The following is a 17489-nucleotide window of genomic DNA, read 5'->3' as shown; positions in this document are numbered from 1 at the left end:
GACACAAACATTTAATTTGGTGTCTGCATTTCCATTATAGACTCATTTTTTCAAAGCTAGTAACTTAGCTGTAAAAATTTCCTTTGAACAAAAGTTTGGCTCTTCTCGAGCAACTTTTAAAAAAAAAAAAAAAAAGCCAAATTCATTGAAATGGTTTAAGCTGTTTTTAAGGTATAAAAAGAAGAGTAGTGAGAGGAGGATTTTTTATAGTGTTAGTTTCGTTATTCTTAAATTAAATTATTTATATTGAAACATTATATGAATCCCTTAAACTTGCCTTTTGCCCTCTGCCACCTAAACAAAAGCCAGACCAAAAAAACTCCAATCCAACTCTGCAGCTATAGATTGTTTTAATAGTATACAGGAGTACTGGATCTAGAAGTTTAACAGGAATTATTGCAGATTAAGAAGCCACTTCTAGTTCTACAAATCTTACCAATGATAAAATAAAAATTTACTTGTTAGTTATGGTAGGGAACCAGGGAGATGCAGAAATACTCAGCTGCACTAACTGACTGAAATTCCACTATGGTAGTTTAGTGAATGAACAATGCATAAGGAAAATAAGGCTCCTGATATGCAGAGATGAAGACAGCTTTCCTTACTGTTGCATTCATTCATTTCTGCTTCCTCTCCAGATAGCTCTAACTGTTTCTCTGCACCTTCTGTCCCTCAGTTCTTTTGACCCCCTAAGGTAGCTCTCATCTTTTTCTCTGGGCAGTGATAATCACCTGCTTTAACGGGCATTTCCTTTGCCACTGTGGTCACACAAGTGGAATTTATTACTTTTAATTATGTATATCATAGGTGTAATGGCTCCTGTTTTTTAATATGCGTTGCAATTTATTTAAAGGTGTAGTGCATGATACTCTTGTATTTCAGTAGCAAATTTCCTGCTTTGCTCTCAGTTCCTAAAATAGGCCATTGTATTAAGAGACTTAGTGACACTATGGCCTGGTCTACACTGGGGGGATGGATCTAAGTTATGCAACTTCAGCTACATGAATAACGTAGCTGAAGTCGACATACTTAGACCTACTCACCGCGGTGTCTTCACTGCGGTGAGTCGACTTCTGCCGCTCCTCCGTCAACTCAGCCTGTACCTCTCGCGGCGGTGGAGTACAGGAGTTGATGGGAGAGCACTCGGGGGTCGATTTATTGCATCTAGATGCGATAAATCAACCCCCGCTAGATCAATCACTGCCCACCAATCCGGCGGGTAGTGTATACATACCCTATGAAACTGTTCATTTTCCACAGAGGAGACTTTTTATCCAATCAGTTTCACTGTAGAAATGTTACTCTTGTACCAAATTTATTACATAAAACTGACGATTCATTGTCAGCATAGTTATTTGAGATTAGTTACAATGTTGTAGGACCTGGGCCAGTCCTTTGAAGATTGGGATGGGTGGCACATGTCTCATCACTGCTAGGAGATCCCGGCAGTATTTAGGCAGAACAGGATTAAGGGTTCCATGTATAGCCCTTAACTTGGAAATGTAGGTTAGGCATGCTTTTGGGCATTCCAAGTAGTACTGTGAGAGGAGTTTACCATCATATAATAGATGAGCCAAAACTGCAAAATTTGGATCTGGATCAGGACTTCAGACATCATCCTGAAGTCTCCCCAAAGTGTGGGGCTGCTCAGATCTGAGGATTTGGATTGGGGACATCTCTACCTTAGTTATTGAACATAATTCATATAACCCAAAGATGCTTCTTGTTTGGAGGCAATAACTATATACTGGGGTAAACCAACTCTTTGAGGTGAAAGGTTGAGGTGTTTATAAGCCCAGAATATGGTTGCTGCTGATGTAATAGAGAATATCCTCAGGTTGTTCATTTTTATACTGAAGTACATCTTCACACCTGCATTCTGATTACTATTAATTCCTCAATGGTGCTTGGCTACAGCCTGTCACCTTACGAAACCCCAGACATCTCATTATTTTGTCAAACCCCTTTGGCCCTCTCCTGCTAAAAGTAATTCTTTTTTAAATTTAATGGTATTCAATCTTTGAAGCTGGTTGGGAAGAGCGTCAGAAGTTGTGGTACCTGTGTTTGTTAGCATGTGGATGGAGAGTAGCCAGGAGAAGTATCCCTGGCCCTTATTCAGAATACAGGATTTGCATATTGCAGTTAACTGAATCAGAAACTTCATAATTGACAAACAAGCATATAGTGAGGGATTAGTAAAGCTAATTTTTGTGCTCTGACTGAGATTTCTTTTAGGTAGGATTAGAGAATTAGATAAAAGCAAAACTCTAATTGAAATGTGTGAGCGCTGATACGTTGCATGATCCAAACATTACTATGTAAATAGATATGTCATTCACTTTGGGGAAGGGGAAAATGCATGCAATGTTGACCTTGAGTGATGGTTCTGGCTTTTTCTGAACAATAGTATGGTTTTATTTTATTATAACCGCTATTTTCTTATTTTTTAAGTCAGATCTTTTGTTTCTTAGGGAAACTTACTTTTTCAGTGGCACCCATGGAGGACACTTCATAAATAAAACTATTAGATTAAATAGAGTTGAACAGCACTAATGCACTGTAATTAACAGAAGATTATTGCAGTTGGAAAGCAAACAAACCCAGGGTTAAAGATCAGGTATACAACAGAGAATGAAGTCTTAGCATTATGAGACTTCAGTACATCTCTGGACTAAATCTTCACGCAGAAGTGAGGAAAGTTGTTTTTATGGGATGCACAAATCGTGATTTGACTTTAATCCTGTAACTTAAAACAACAGACATGGAAATTTTAAAAAGAACAACTTCCTGAAAAAGATGACTAATAACTAGGGCTGTCGATTAATTGCAGTTAATTCACATGATTGACTCAAAAAAATTAATTGTGATTAATCACACTATTAAACAATAAAATACCAATTGAAATTTATTAAATATTTTTGGATGTTTTTGTACATTATCAAATATATTGATTTCTATTACAACACAGAAAACAAAGTATACAGGGCTCACTTTATATTAGTTTTTATTACAAATATTTGCACTGTAAAAATAAGAAGAAATAGTACTTTTCAATTCACCTCATACAAGTACTGTAGTACAATCTCTTTATCATGAAAGTGTAACTTACACGTGTAGATTTTTTTTGTCACATAACTGCACTCAAAAACAAAACAAACTTTAGAGCCTACAAGTCCGCTCAGTCCTACTTCTTGTTCAGCCAATTGCTAAGACAAACAAGTTTGTTTACATTTACGGGAGATAATGCCATCTGCTTCTTATTTATAATGTTACCTGAAAGTGAGAACAGGCATTTTCATGGCACTTTTGTAGCCAGCATTGCAAGGTATTTACGTGCCAGATGTGCTAAACATTCATATGCCCCTTCATGCTTCGGCCACCAATCCAGAGGACATGCTTCATGCTGATCATGCTCATTAAAAAAAGTGTTAATTAAATTTGTGACTGATCTCCTTGGGGGAGAATTGTATGTCTCCTGTTCTATTTTACCTGCATTCTGCCATATATTTTATGTTATAGCAGTCTCAGACGATGATCCAGCGCATGTTCGTTTTAAGAACATTTTCACAGCAGATTTGACAAAACGCAAAGAAGGTACCAATGTGAGATTTCTAAGGATAGATACAGCACTTGACCAGGGTTTAAGAATCTGAAGTGCCTTCGAAAATCAGAGAGACGAGATGCGGAGAATGCTTTCAGATGTTTTAAAAGAGCAACTCTCCGATGTGGAAACTACAGAACCTGAACCACCAAAAAAGAAAATTTACCCTTCTGCTGGTGGCATCTGACTCAGATGATGGAAATGAACATATGTCGGTCCACTCTGCTTTGGACCATTATAGAGTAGAACCCGTCATGGATGCGTGTCTTCTGGAATGGTAGTTGAGACATGAAGGGATATATGAATCTTTTGTGCATCTGGCACATAAATATCTTGCAATACCGGCTACAACAGTGCCATGCAAATGCCTGTTCTCACTTTCAGGTGACATTGTAAACAAGACATGGGCAACATTAACTCCTGCAAATTGTAACCAAACTTGTTTGTGTGAGCGATTGGCTGAAGTAGGACTGATTGGACTTGTAGGTTCTAACGTTTTAAATTGTTTTATTTTTGAATGCAGTTATTTTTTGTACGTAATTCTACATTTGTAAATTCAACTTTCATTATAAAGAGATTGCACTACAGTACTTGTATTAGGTGAATTGAAAAATACTATTTTTTTTTGTTTTTTACAGTGCAAATATTTGTAATAAAAAATAAATATAAAGTGATCACTGTAAACTTTTTATTCTGTGTTGTAATTGAAATCAATACATTTGAAAATGTAGAAGACATCCAAAAATATTTAAATGGTATTCTATTATTTAACAGTGCGATTAATTGCAATATTTTTTAATCACTTGACAGTCCTACTAATAACTTGTCAGTATTTCTATTAACTACTAAAAGCTGCTAAAATTGCTGTTTAAATGTTACTTCAGTAAGTTTTGGTACAGGGAATCCACTGTAGTTTTTTTATTTTTGGGGTTTTTTTCCCTCCATGAGAAAATAGTGACATGTAGCTGTAACTGTGTTTTTGTTTTTTAAAATACGCTCCCACTACAGTAAGAAGCTTGTTGTTAGGGATGCTTCTGTATCATAGAAACAACTTTCATTTTCTGGACACATCTTGGATAGCTCAGTGGTTTGAACATTGGCCTGCTAAACCCAGGGTTATGAGTTCAATCCTTGAGGGGGCCATTTAGGGATCTGGGTCAAAAAGTCTGTCTGGGGGTTGGACTAGATGACCCCTTCCAACCCTGATATTCTATGATTCTATTAATCAGAATTTTGCTATTTGCATAACAAACAATTTACTAGGTCAGCCCAATTAAGAGCCCCTCTTGTGTAGCTTGGACCAGTGTAGATAAAAAGCAATTATATTCTTTAAAAAATACATTTTTATTTAAATTGGATTGTTTTATTCAAAATAAAAACTGGTTGTTTTTTTTTAAAATAAACCTATTTAAAATTAAAATTTGAAATAGATAATCTATTTTAAGGCCTAAACTTACTATAATCTATTAAGTATCAGAGGGGTAGCCGTGTTAGTCTGGTTCTGTAGAAGCAGCAAAGAATCCTGTGGCACCTTATAGACTAACAGACGTTTTGCAGCATGAGCTTTCGTGGGTGAATACCCACTTCTTCAGATGCATCCGAAGAAGTGGGTATTCACCCACGAAAGCTCATGCTGCAAAACGTCTGTTAGTCTATAAGGTGCCACAGGATTCTTTGCTGCTTCTATAATCTATTAAAATCATTTAAATACCAAATAGTATTAAATAGTAAATTTGCCAAATTTTAAAGAAAGATATTTACCTTTTATATAATTGGAGATATGCCTATCTCCTAGAACTGGAAGGGACCTTGAAAAGTCATTGAGTCCAGCTCCCTGCCTTCACTAGCAGAACCAAGTACTGATTTTTGCACCAGATCCCTAAGTGGCCCCCTCAAGGATTGAACTCATAGCAGGCCGATGTTCAAACCACTGAGCTATCCCTCCTCCCAATGTACCACTGAACTCTCGGAAGTCACTGGCAAAACACCTGGAACCAGAATTTGTTGAAGTGCTAAACTAGCTTTCACAGCAGTAGCCTCTTCTGTAGGTGCAGAGAGAATATTTTCTTCATTTCAGTTTATTCAACTTGTTCAGTTCAATGACTAGTTCAGTCCAAGTTGAGACACCAATAGGGAGCTAAAAAAGCAGGAAAGCTTGATTTCCTCTTCTAAACTATGAATACAGATTAGGTGAGAAAGCATGAGATCTGCTAATTCTAAAATTTTGAAGGACATGGTGACCATGGACACTGGATGGGGAGGGCTAGTGTTGAAGTGGCCCCAAGCATTCTTTCATGCAGGTGTTTGGTTGGCTGGTTCTTGTTCACATGCTCAGGGTCTAACTGATCACCATATGTGGGATCAGGCAGGAATTTTCCCCTAGGTCAGGTGGCTGTGTCCTTGTGGGGGTTCGCCTTCCACTAAATGTCGGTGTGGGTCATTTGCCAGGATTATCTGGGTATACACTACTTAATTATTTCCCCGCAATTGCGGGACCTCGGGCACTGGTGCAGCTCACTCCCTTCTATTCTCTGCCTGTGACACATAATAGTCTAGTCTCCTGTGGGCTGCAGTATTTTGGTTTAGTTTAGTATGTGGGTGCTCAGTGGCAGTAGATATTCAGGAGGTCAGACTACATGATCTGGTAGTCCCTTTTGACATTAAACTCTGTTTCTGGTCATAATCAGTTCAGTTCATTAATTAGGCATAATGCTTCCTTTGTTTAATCAGTTTTAAATGCAAAACATGTTTTTATAAACTTTTAGATAATAAACATTTTCTAACATAAACATGTTAAGAATGCGAATAAGCATAAATAAGTTATTTTAAGTAAATCTTAAAACGTATAGATATAGCATATCCTCCTGGTTTAGCAAAATTAAGCACCAAATCTAGTGTAAAGGCTACATTTAGTTGTAAATCAACATTTTCATTGGTTACCAACCAATGAAAATCAACCTTTCTTTAGAAAAAAATTATGAAGTACAACTGGGAAACACAATTAAAATTATTTTAAATCAGTGTTTCCTGCTTGCTGATTTAAATCATGATTGAAATTGGTTATTTAAATTGCTTTAGATTTGACTCAATCCACCCTGGCTTGAACTGTAAAAACTTAATGAAGTCTGAACTATATTTAATTGACCGCTAGTTTCTATGAGCTCTGGTAATAAATGCTACCCTTAAAAACTAATAAGTAACTGATGTAACTCTTGGTGACTTGGGTTTACTACTTTCTTGGAATTATTTTATTTGGCTTTGTTATTTTGCTTTTGTTACTCACTTGCTTACTGCAGTTAACTCACTGGTACTGATAACTATGCCCATTATTATCTGTCAATATCATCTCGTCAAAATACAATTCTCAACTCAAAATCGTTAAGTAGAATAAACTAATACTAACAACTGCAGTAAATGATTACTTTGCTAAACCTTTAAAGTTATTTTGCTAAAATGGGGAAATATGTCTGGGGAATAACTTCACTATGATTAAACTAAATTCAAATGGTTTGTATCTGAAAGGTGACCGGCAAGAGTCAGTATCTACTGGGCGGTATGATCTAACCAAAGTTTTACACACCTCAGTTAATGCTGCTTGCTGTTTTGCATAACACCATTGTATGCAGATATAAATGTACACTTTGCAGTAATCTGTTGCTTTTGCCTTTCACTCTTTGAAAAATTGGAATGTAAAATACTGAATACGGCAACTGCTTTTAAATAAGACCCACTGCATTGTCTTACACAAGGAAAGCAATCATGATATAAAGTCTGTTGCCTGCGTTGTTAATCTAGAATATGTTATGGGAATGAACTTAAAAAAAAAATAGTGTCTTGGGAAGATTGTGAGAGGAGACAAACGTTTCAGCTATATTTGCTTGTCTATGAAAGCTTATGCTTTTTGTGCTTTTGTTTCTTTTAATATACTTGTTTGTTTCTGATCATTTTCTGCATTTCTTGTGTGTTAAATTATCACAAAAGTCTACCTGAGGAAATAAATCTGAACAAAGGCATACTTATAAACTTATACCCTATCCAAATTAATGTACAGGAAGAGATGGGGTGTATTTTGAAAAAATTAATGAATATCTTAATCTCTCTTCCATCTAAATTTTTACATTTTAATGTGAACGAATTTTCTACACATCACTGGCATCACAAGTCTCCTGTATGCTCTGTGCTTCTAGTTGTTTGGTCTTTGAAACTTGACATGTATCACAATGTTCACCATATTTATAAGAAGTATTAAAAATGCAATTTGCATTGCTTACCATTAACGCCACTCCTTTGATCTAGGAACGAAGAGCTCTGGAAAGACGGATATCTGAAATGGAAGAGGAACTCAAAGTAAGTGTGTCACACCATTTGTGACTAATTCTGTAAAAGTGTGCGTTGGTTGTTAACATTATTTGTAAGGTGGAAGTTTTCCAGCTGTTGGCAGTCTCATTGGCAAATAAGCAAATACATCATTTCCCTGAGTTTCCAACACAACAGAATCTCTTGTGCAGTAATCTGCAATTCCATTGCTTTTCTGTTTGCAAAGGATATAACAGCAAAGGGTGATTTTTAAAATATATATTTTTTTTGTTAAAGAAAGTGGTTGAAATTTACAAGTTTAGGGTGGTAACCAGGGAGAAAAGTCAAAGGTTTCTTGGGTAGTAATTTTTTTAACTTAAACTCAAAAAGTGTATCACTTTTAGAGGCTGAGATGGTATTGTATGGTTTTCACTAATTTCTTAAAGTAGTGCAAAACAGAAGATTGGCCTATGAGATTTTTTTAACAAATGTGACTTTAACCTTGTAGTTTTAGAGTTAATTTCTGTGATTTGTTTTCTTAAGTCATGGTATGGTTCAATGCACATTTCTTCTCCCTCCAACGTTTACCCAGTTTAGATCCTGAGTGATATGATTTGAGCTAAACAAGGTTAATCCAGGGAGTTGACCATATATACATTTTTCATTATATCCATGGACAAAACTCCAGAAGTGAGCCAACCAAACCAATGATAAAATTGAATCATACCAAGGAAGCAGTTGGAATGTGGTGAACTAGAAAACATCTTTGGATGCTATAATTTTAGAGACACCACCAGTCTATTGACAGCCAGTATTCACTATTCTGTTGCTAAAGGGTTTCTTCTAAAACACATTTTTGAGCTCTCCCTGCTGCTCTGCAACAGCACTTACTTCCAGATACTGTTCTTTTAAATGCATACATGAGTTCTTGCTGACATGATGGATGATGAGAAGCAGAGAAGTATACAAAAGACAACCATGTTGTTTTATCTGCATTAGATTTAGAGCCAAGTACGCGTGCCTTAATGGAGGACAAAATAATATTTGGGACAGAAAGCAAACTACAGCATGGGAAAAAATTATCATTCTTCTAATGATGGAGAATTGCAGGATAGAGAATTTCACATTGTGTTAACCTACAAGTATATCCTTAAGGATGGCTAGAGTGATAAGAGAAATAGAGAATACAAATATATTACCAGTTTTACAAAGTTCTTTATTTGCAGCCACACATTAATGTTTTTAATTATAAGATTAACTCTCATCCTATTGTTTGCTATAGTGTCACATAAGTGTCATGTAGTGTTAAGCACATGATTATTTGCAGATTGCTGAATAGGAAATTTAGTCCATGTAATTAGAATTTTAAGTAAAGAATTCCTGGAATAACTCTCATTGTTAATGCATCCTGAATTGTTCTGGAAAGCTGTGACTAATCACTGGCTGTTCTTAGATTACATTTCAAGAATGTGCCACATTTTGATCCTTTCCTTTCACAGCTAGTTATCTGCTTTTAACATGACTGTCTCTTTTGATTTAAGTTTTCTTTCAATTCTCCTCGTCTGTTTTTTTTAAACGTACTATACTTGCTTTTCTCTTGTTTTCATTCCAATTTCTTTGATTCCTGCAGATTCAATCTTTGAGACATTTAAATGAGCGACTGCTGGCTGAGAATAGGGCCTTGACCAGAGTGGTTACAAAGCTCTCAGGGTCCTGTAGGCAACTACGTTCTGTTGACTTGTAATTTCTTCTTTCTTCATTTTTCCTCCTTTGAGTAGCTTGGCAGGTGTTGAATTTTAGCTAGTGCTTTGGCAGCACTTTACTATTAATGCTTGTGTGTCCAAAGATTTACTTATTGCTTGATTACAGAAGTGTGGCTTATGCATGCTGTCCAGTTGTCCCAGCTTCTGTTCCTTATTACAGACACATTGGTAGGATTTGATATTATCCTTACTAGCATCATATCTTCTCATTTTGCATTCAAAGACGAATCAGAGGGCAGTTCAAGAAATAGGTCTGTCTTGGCTTGTACAGGATTTTTTATTGTAGTTGATTTATAGGTTATGTAAAGTTGTGGTGCCCCAAAAGGCATGGCTATTCACACAGGACTTGAACTAGAATTAGGTTTCCTTTGTTTTGACTTTTGTACAAGATGCAGAGTTGGAAAATTGACCTCAAGATTTCCAATATATTAAAATTGACAGTAGAGATCTTCCTCTCTCCACTATAGTTAACTTGTATAAGACTGACCCAAATCAAAATTGTACTAGTGAATATCTGAGTAATGATTTCAGGATTATGGACTTGATTGTTTGCATCAGCTATTCTAGTTTTTACATTCCAGTATGTAGAGTTTTAGTATGCAAAAAAGTCATCTTTTCTTCAAGAATATATTTGAATTTCAAGCCTTATTATGTATTTGTTCAAATACTTTGTTTAGTTCAGGTCTGGCTCAGTTGTGCTAATATTTTTTTTATCAAACTAGATTTAGAATAGTCTTGAAAATCTGTGACTGTAAACCAAAGGAAATCTGAGTGTTGATTTTGAAGATTACACGTTATACCTGTGTGAAATCCAATTACAGGGGACATCTGTGAAAAATCCATTTGGTGGCTACCTTTGAGAAAACAAAATTTGACCCATTCCCCTGCCCCTTCTCCACATGCCAAATCTTTCAGCCCACTAGCCCTTTGTCCTTGATAGAAAAATTGTGCACGGCTGAAGCTCTGGGCCAGATGAAAATATATTTTAAAATAGAATTTTTTTATGCCTAATGGCTCTCAAACCATCCTCATTTTTACACACACACATTCTCTCTATCTGTCCCAAAGGAGAGACGTATGCATTTTTTTTGGTTCTGCCTACATGCCTCAAGCCTCAGAATTTTCCATTGTGGGGTTCGGGGTAGGAGGCCACACATGCTCATGAGCACAGTCTGTTGAAACCTTTGTTTATGCAAAACTGTTAATCATTTGTGAGTTTGGTTTTGTAAAAATCTGGGTTTGGCTACTAAAAGACGTGCTTAGTGACTATTGAATGACATTTTGCATCAAGTACACCTATGCAAAATTACCCACAATAATATAACAAGACATAAATAGTGCACATTATGGTCTTGCTTATTTGAGACCACAGAAAGATGCTTTTGATTTTCAGGGAGAAGTAAACTGGAATTGAAGCTTTACATATATAGTGAAGGGTTAACCAAAGGCTCAGCTACACTAGAGAATTTTGGCATTTACACCACCTGTTCAAGCACCTGAAATGGTAGTGAACCGTTTGGGGGCAGATCCTCAGCTGGTGTAACTTGTCAGAGCTTCATTACTTATACCAGCTGAGGATCTGCCCCTTTGTATTGAAAGTGGTATGTGGACATGTCGCCAGAACTTCTAAATCCAGTAAGATTGCACTAGCTGCAAGCAAATGTTGTCAGTTGTTCTGCTTCGGCTGGTTCACGTTGAACCATTTTAGCATTCATATACATAAGGAGCACAAAGGTGCAGCTAATCTATTTCAGCTTGTCCTCCCAGATCAATCCCATAATACCTATATCTACTACTGCAGTGATACAGAACACTGGTGTTGTCACCTCCCCCGTTCAGTATTTGGCTGATATATTCTCTGCCCATTACTCCTTCCTGCCTTGAGTAGTAATGCACAAATAGCTTCTTCAGAATAAAAACTATTAAGGACAGTTTTTGGCAACTGTGTAACCGCATACCAAATAGACTGTATTTAGATAAAGCCCTATGTTTGAACAGTGTGTTTTTCATCTGGATGGAAATTCACTGGGGGGGCGGGGGGGGAGAGAGCTAAAGCTCGTGTGTACTCACTTACATAACTGTAGCTCCCTCATTAAGGAGTGAGTTGGCACAGGACTGTGGAGCTGGAGGCACATCTCCCACACACCAGAGATTTGTACAGAAAATAAAAAAAAACCATTTGTGAAAAGAGATCAAGCTCCCCCCGCCCCATACACACACCAGTAACTCTCAGCTCTCTATGGTACTTATCTCCTTCAGGTGCACTTCTGGTCAGCCTGCCATACCACACTCCCCGAAATTTGCCTTGAGGACTGACTAGTACGTTTGGGGACATGGCGGAATTGACTAAGCCTCATGGATAGGTCAGAGAGACGTTCTCACTCCACACCTGAACTTGCATTTTTCTGCTCTCTAGATCCTAAAGAGAAAACTGTTTAGCTTCAAAACAAGAAGCAGGCAAACACAATACCATGTAAAACAAAATAATTATTTTTACAAATATACGAAGAATAAAGCCAAGTGTCTTACCTCCGCGAGCACAGACACTCAGAAGGCACTGGGGTTTCATAGGATTCTGGGTCTAGAAGCCCAGAGCAAACTGAGCAGCAGAAGAGGTAGGAGCGTGGTAGCCTTTGGCCATTTCATCTATATTTCACTATACACTATTTCCCCAGATAGGACAGAAACACTGGAACAAACCATATTACGTGGTACAGAGATATGTCCATACACGTAATACATACACCACAGTAAACTAGAGATAATATTGCATTAAAAAAAGAGACATTAAGAGTTAACATTGCAAAGTCAAGTGCTCAAAAAGCCCCTGCCTCATTCCATGAAGTTTTATCTTCTCCTTTGTTCCGTGTTCAGCCCCATGCCTGATTTAACACATACCATTCAAACCCTGATCTGAAGATAGAATTATTAATATCCTCGTGAGTGTTTCTATGGTTCTCTGACCATAGCATGAGAGTGCTTCACAAACATTAATCACACCCCTGAGATGAGGGGGATTGTCCCCATTTTACAGCTGGGGAACTGAAACTCAGAGAGATTAAGGGCAAAATAGTAAAGTGCCTGCTAATTTTGGGTGCCCAAGTGGAGACACACGGGGCTTGATTTTTTTTCAAAGGCCATAGCATTTTATAGCTGTTTATATGATCGAAGCTCAGTTCCCATTGACTTCAGTTGCAGCTGTGAGTGCTGAGCACTTCTGCACATCACTCCCCAGGGTCAAAAATTAGGACACCCATAAAATGAGGAACACACAATTAGTGGCCATCTGTGAAAAGTCTGGTTTTAAAGTGCTTAGCTTCACACAGGAACGCTGTGGCAGAGTCAAGGATAGACTCTAATTCTCCAGGTGGCATTTAAGTTCCTTAATCATGATGAGACCATCTTTCCTCTTCCCGCAATGTCCTGCTGCACTCACCACGCACCTTCACTTTTCTGCAAATGAGACACCGTAACTCACTACACAACCATGATTCATTCCCTGGGCAGGCCTGTCCTGTGCACTGAAGAGACAGGTATTATGCGGGGGGGATGTGATCATGTAGTCAGTCTGTATCATAATACAGACACACTGGGGGCAGGGGAGAATTATATTGTGTGGGCAGCCTAACTTTTGAATGCTTGATTTTGCAGCCTTAGTGTTCTTTTAACATATGGGGTTGTTGTGTGTGCAATTTGCTAACTTTTTTTAAACAAACAAACCAAAAAAAATCATGTTGGAATTGTGTTGAATGGGTCATCAGCAGGGTTTGGACATTTAGATCCAAAGCACAGAGCTCTGATGCTTGAGGTAGCTGTTAGCAGAAATAGGCTGTTATCTTTCGTGTCGGGTGAGGAGACACAGTTTCCCAAGAGTCTTCACAGATATTTTCTGACAGCAGGTGAATGTGGAGAGTAATTTCTGTAGGGGAGTGTTCTCTATAGTGGTTATAGATCTTTGTGATCCTAGCCCATCCACTCCCTCTGATCCTGTCCAACTGTCATCCCAGCTCCTGCTCCCCCCCCCCCACCCTGTGCCTGTCCACCCTCCCTCCCCCATCGTTGGTTCCTAACTCTCTGTGCCTGTGCATTTCCCAGCCTTCCAGGGGAACCTTAATTCTGGAATTTTCTAACTTTTGAATGTTTGACTTTGCAACCTTTAATGTTATTTTAATGTAGTTTTCTTGGGTGTCTGTACACTCTATTTGGGATGGGTGATCCGAAGCATAGGTTGAAGGTAGTGCTACAGGTAGACATGCTGAAGCATGTTATGTTGATCAGGCTGGGTATTACGGAAAGCTGGAACCAATGCAGGAACAAACAGTACTAGAAATGCTTAGCTTTAATATTAAATCTTGATGAAATAATGCAGACTGCTAGTGTAGATGGGCCTCTTGAATAGTAAGAATCAATCGATTAAACATTGGTTGTGCACTTGTAAGTAATTAAAACCTTTAAAACAATTCAATCAACGTTTACTTTGCACAAAAAGCACCTAGAGCAGGATGAAGCTATTTTTTTCCGGCTACTGAGTTTTACTGCATCCGGTGCTAGCAAAGGAGAATTTATATTCCAGCCTAATTGTTTCATGCCAGAAGGCCAAGTGCTCTAAACCACTTTATTACTGAAAGAACTAAACTAACTTCTGTGAATAAGGGTTCAATTTCTGATGACTGCCTTGTCTAGTTTTGTTACTTTATACCAGCAAAATAACCATTGTGCTTCCATTTTTTGATAGATGCTACCAGACTTGAAGGCAGACAACCAGAGGCTAAAAGATGAAAATGGGGCCTTGATCAGAGTTATAAGCAAACTTTCCAAATAAAAAGGTTTACTACAGCAGCAAAATGGTATTGCACATATCTAGCAACTCCAGTGGACCATGATGTGGCAGTCACTGGAAGCTTGGGAAGATTTCTTGGAGACTGTCATTTTCAGATATCCTGCCAAATGCCCTCTTACCTGTGTTCTTTTTATCAGGATCATTGTTTCATGTTAAAGTGCAGCTGCTGAGAAGATAAAATGACTGAGAAATCTTGTTTACAGCTACAGCATATAAGGAAAGTGTTCAAGGCCAGATATGCCTCAGATATTTAACCAGTAAGCCTTAGTTGTACATAAACACTTTTGCATCAACAAAAGCTTTCAGCTCTCACAGAAGACAGTTACTCATGTTGTGCCACAGTTCATAGTTTTTCTATACTCAGTTTTTTCTTTACATCTAAGTTTGGATTTGTGTTTTCCCTTTTAATTATTCTTGTACCAGTTTTTTTCTTGTACAGTGTTTTCACAGCTTTATCATTTGCAGAGACCACACAACCCTTTAAAATACATCTTTGTGTTGCTAACTAGAGTTGTATTGTCCAACCACCTGGAACAGAGATGTTTGGTGGAACATTTGCTTTCACTGTTTGTGCAATATGCATTTATTTCCTATACAAGATGCTTTAAAGTCAGTTGAAACTAGAATTATTTTACAAGTCCTGTTTTCTGCCTTTATTGGTCACTTTAAAAAAAAAAAGTTTGTAGTGAAACATGTTAGATCCTGTAATCTTCACATTCATTTTAGCAGGTACTGAGTGATGCTGTATATATAAATGTGTACTGTTTTGATTTTCAGACCACCACGTGGCATGCTTGAATATCTTCCCTATTGCAAATGTCTGTTAATGCAAATTAGGCTACTCCAGAATAGTGTGTTTAACAAAGTTCATTAATTTTTATGGTATAATGAATTTACACATTGTACATTCTACAGAGCCCTATCTTGACAAAAGGTTTGAACTATAAAATACTTGTATTACCTTGTTACTCCCATTTTTTCATTTGATAGTGTTCACCATAATAAAAGTTGCATAAATATAACTGCTTCACTACATTTCACATACCTGTATTTATCTGAGTGCTGTCCAAAACCGTTGTGCTAGCCAAAGTAAAGTTACTAAATCATTTGAAAAACCTAACCCATTACACTCACAATGTTTATATGCACTGTTATTGCCATGTGAAAAGGCATCTGAGTTGATACCACCATCATGTTCAGACCATTTTATACATTTCAGTGGCCTTTTTTAAAAAAAGTACTTAAGTGAAGATTGCTTTTGTTAGAAACAAACAGCTTTTATATTTTCACTAAACTATACAAGACGACATCTTATTGGCACATAGACTATTGCCTAATACCACTGAACAGTTCAGCCATTAAAATAAATTGTACATTGTAAAGCTTGTAGTAGCTATTGTATTCTCGGTTATTGTATACTATATTAAATGTGAATTTGTACCCCTTCATTTAAAAAGGTCATTGTGTTCTACTGCCTATTTCTTGGGGAGGGGTTTTGTTTTATTGGGGTGGGGAGGTTTTTTTGTGTGTTTTTTGTTTTGTTTTTGTTTTATTTTTGTTTTGTTTTTGTTTTTTTGGTAAGGGGAACATGTTCTTTCTGTTGATTGGTTTTTTGAAGATGTAAGGTTATGCTCTTACTACCAAGCTCAGGATTCTTGATTTTAAAGGTACAAGGATAGTTTTTGAGATATCTTGTTATAATTGATCTGTATGAAAGATGGATCTGAATATAGGGAACCACCATTGTCTTATGCTAACATAAAAGGCAGAGAATTGATCAGTTTGAATGGATGCAACATGTTCAGTTCTGTTATGAGACACTTAAGGCATATTCTGGATTATATTTGGTAAAGTTTGAGTGCCTGTGAATGAGTAAATACGTGTTTCTAATATTTTAGTGTTTTATATTTAGGTTATTTATTCTTTATCTAAGAACCGAACGGCTACTGTGCTATATTGATTTTATTGGTAGTACTGAGCAGACCTTGTATCTGCATGAAACTAGTTGCAAAACCCACTCTTTTGGAAAAAATGTATTTTGACATATACAAATAAAATGAATAAAAACTATTTTAAATGTGTGAAAGTTTTACTGAGAATATTTTAAACCATGTTATGAGTTTGGTATTTAAATTATTCAGTGGGCATTTTTTCATTCATTGCTTTACTTGGATGCAAAGTTCAAGTGCTTTTCAAAGATTGTAATCAAATTGTGATTATTTGCACATCATTGTACATGCACATATGTAAATGCACCAGTAAAAATGCCATATTTATGCAATCTGTAACAACTTGGACAAATGTTTATATATTTTACATAAACCTGTCTGTATGCAGAACTTAATTGAGAACCAGTTTTTTGTGCTATTACCACAGTAAAATACAACCCTGAATCTATTAGAGCAGCTGATGAATGTAATTGATTATTCTGTAGCACCAATTCATTTCCCCATAAACATTTTGCTAACTCAACTTTACTGTAGATAGACAAACTGCAAATTGGAACTCTTGGATTCTAGTTCCCCTCCCCAAACAATCCTTTGTGCTTTTCCCCAATCCCCACCGCGCACACACCATGCAGCCTTCTGCCACTTCCTCCCCGTACCCAGAAAAGACTGAGGTTAGTTTTCAGTTAACCACCATTCATTTTCCCTTCGGTCTTTGCGCACCCTTCTCTTCTGTTTCCAGTTCTTTCACCTACATCAAATAAAAAAATCATCCACTCCTATCTACATTGACATGGTCTGAGCTGGCATACTTCCATGCAAAACTCTGCTTTGTGCTCCAGAGTGTAAAGCCAGATCTGTTCTATCCACATTGCAGACCTACTGGGTCTTCATATTACCTATTCCACCTCATTGTGCAGCAGCTGCTTTTTAAAGAAAAGGAACACTAATGTGTTTGGATTAAAGCAAAACAAATGTACTCTTATTTGGAGACAAGGCGTAAGCATTTATTTGTTTTCAGTTTATAAATTGGAAAAGTATTT

At 37.0% G+C, this 17489-nt stretch overlaps 1 protein-coding gene across 3 annotated transcripts in view; it reads left to right on the top strand.

Annotated features, from left to right (window-relative positions):
• PPP1R12A (protein phosphatase 1 regulatory subunit 12A) overlaps window positions 1–16851 on the top strand; it is a 211806-nt gene extending 194955 nt beyond the window's left edge. For 2 of the 3 annotated variants that reach the window (XM_044979766.1, XM_044979750.1), the window contains 2 exons: window positions 7898–7948; window positions 14396–16851. In XM_044979766.1, the coding sequence (XP_044835701.1) occupies window positions 7898–7948; window positions 14396–14482 (138 nt within the window). In that variant the 3' untranslated portion in view covers window positions 14483–16851. Of the gene's footprint in view, window positions 1–7123; window positions 7155–7897; window positions 7949–14395 lie in introns of all 3 variants that reach the window. The other variant, XM_044979757.1, reaches the window with a different exon arrangement.
• Window positions 16852–17489: the final 638 nt, after the last annotated feature.

Source organism: Mauremys mutica, chromosome 1 (genome assembly GCF_020497125.1).
Source record: "Mauremys mutica isolate MM-2020 ecotype Southern chromosome 1, ASM2049712v1, whole genome shotgun sequence".
Taxonomy (NCBI): domain Eukaryota; kingdom Metazoa; phylum Chordata; order Testudines; family Geoemydidae; genus Mauremys; species Mauremys mutica.
Note: the sequence above shows the minus strand (reverse complement) of the source record. Positions and strands in the feature narration are given on the sequence as shown.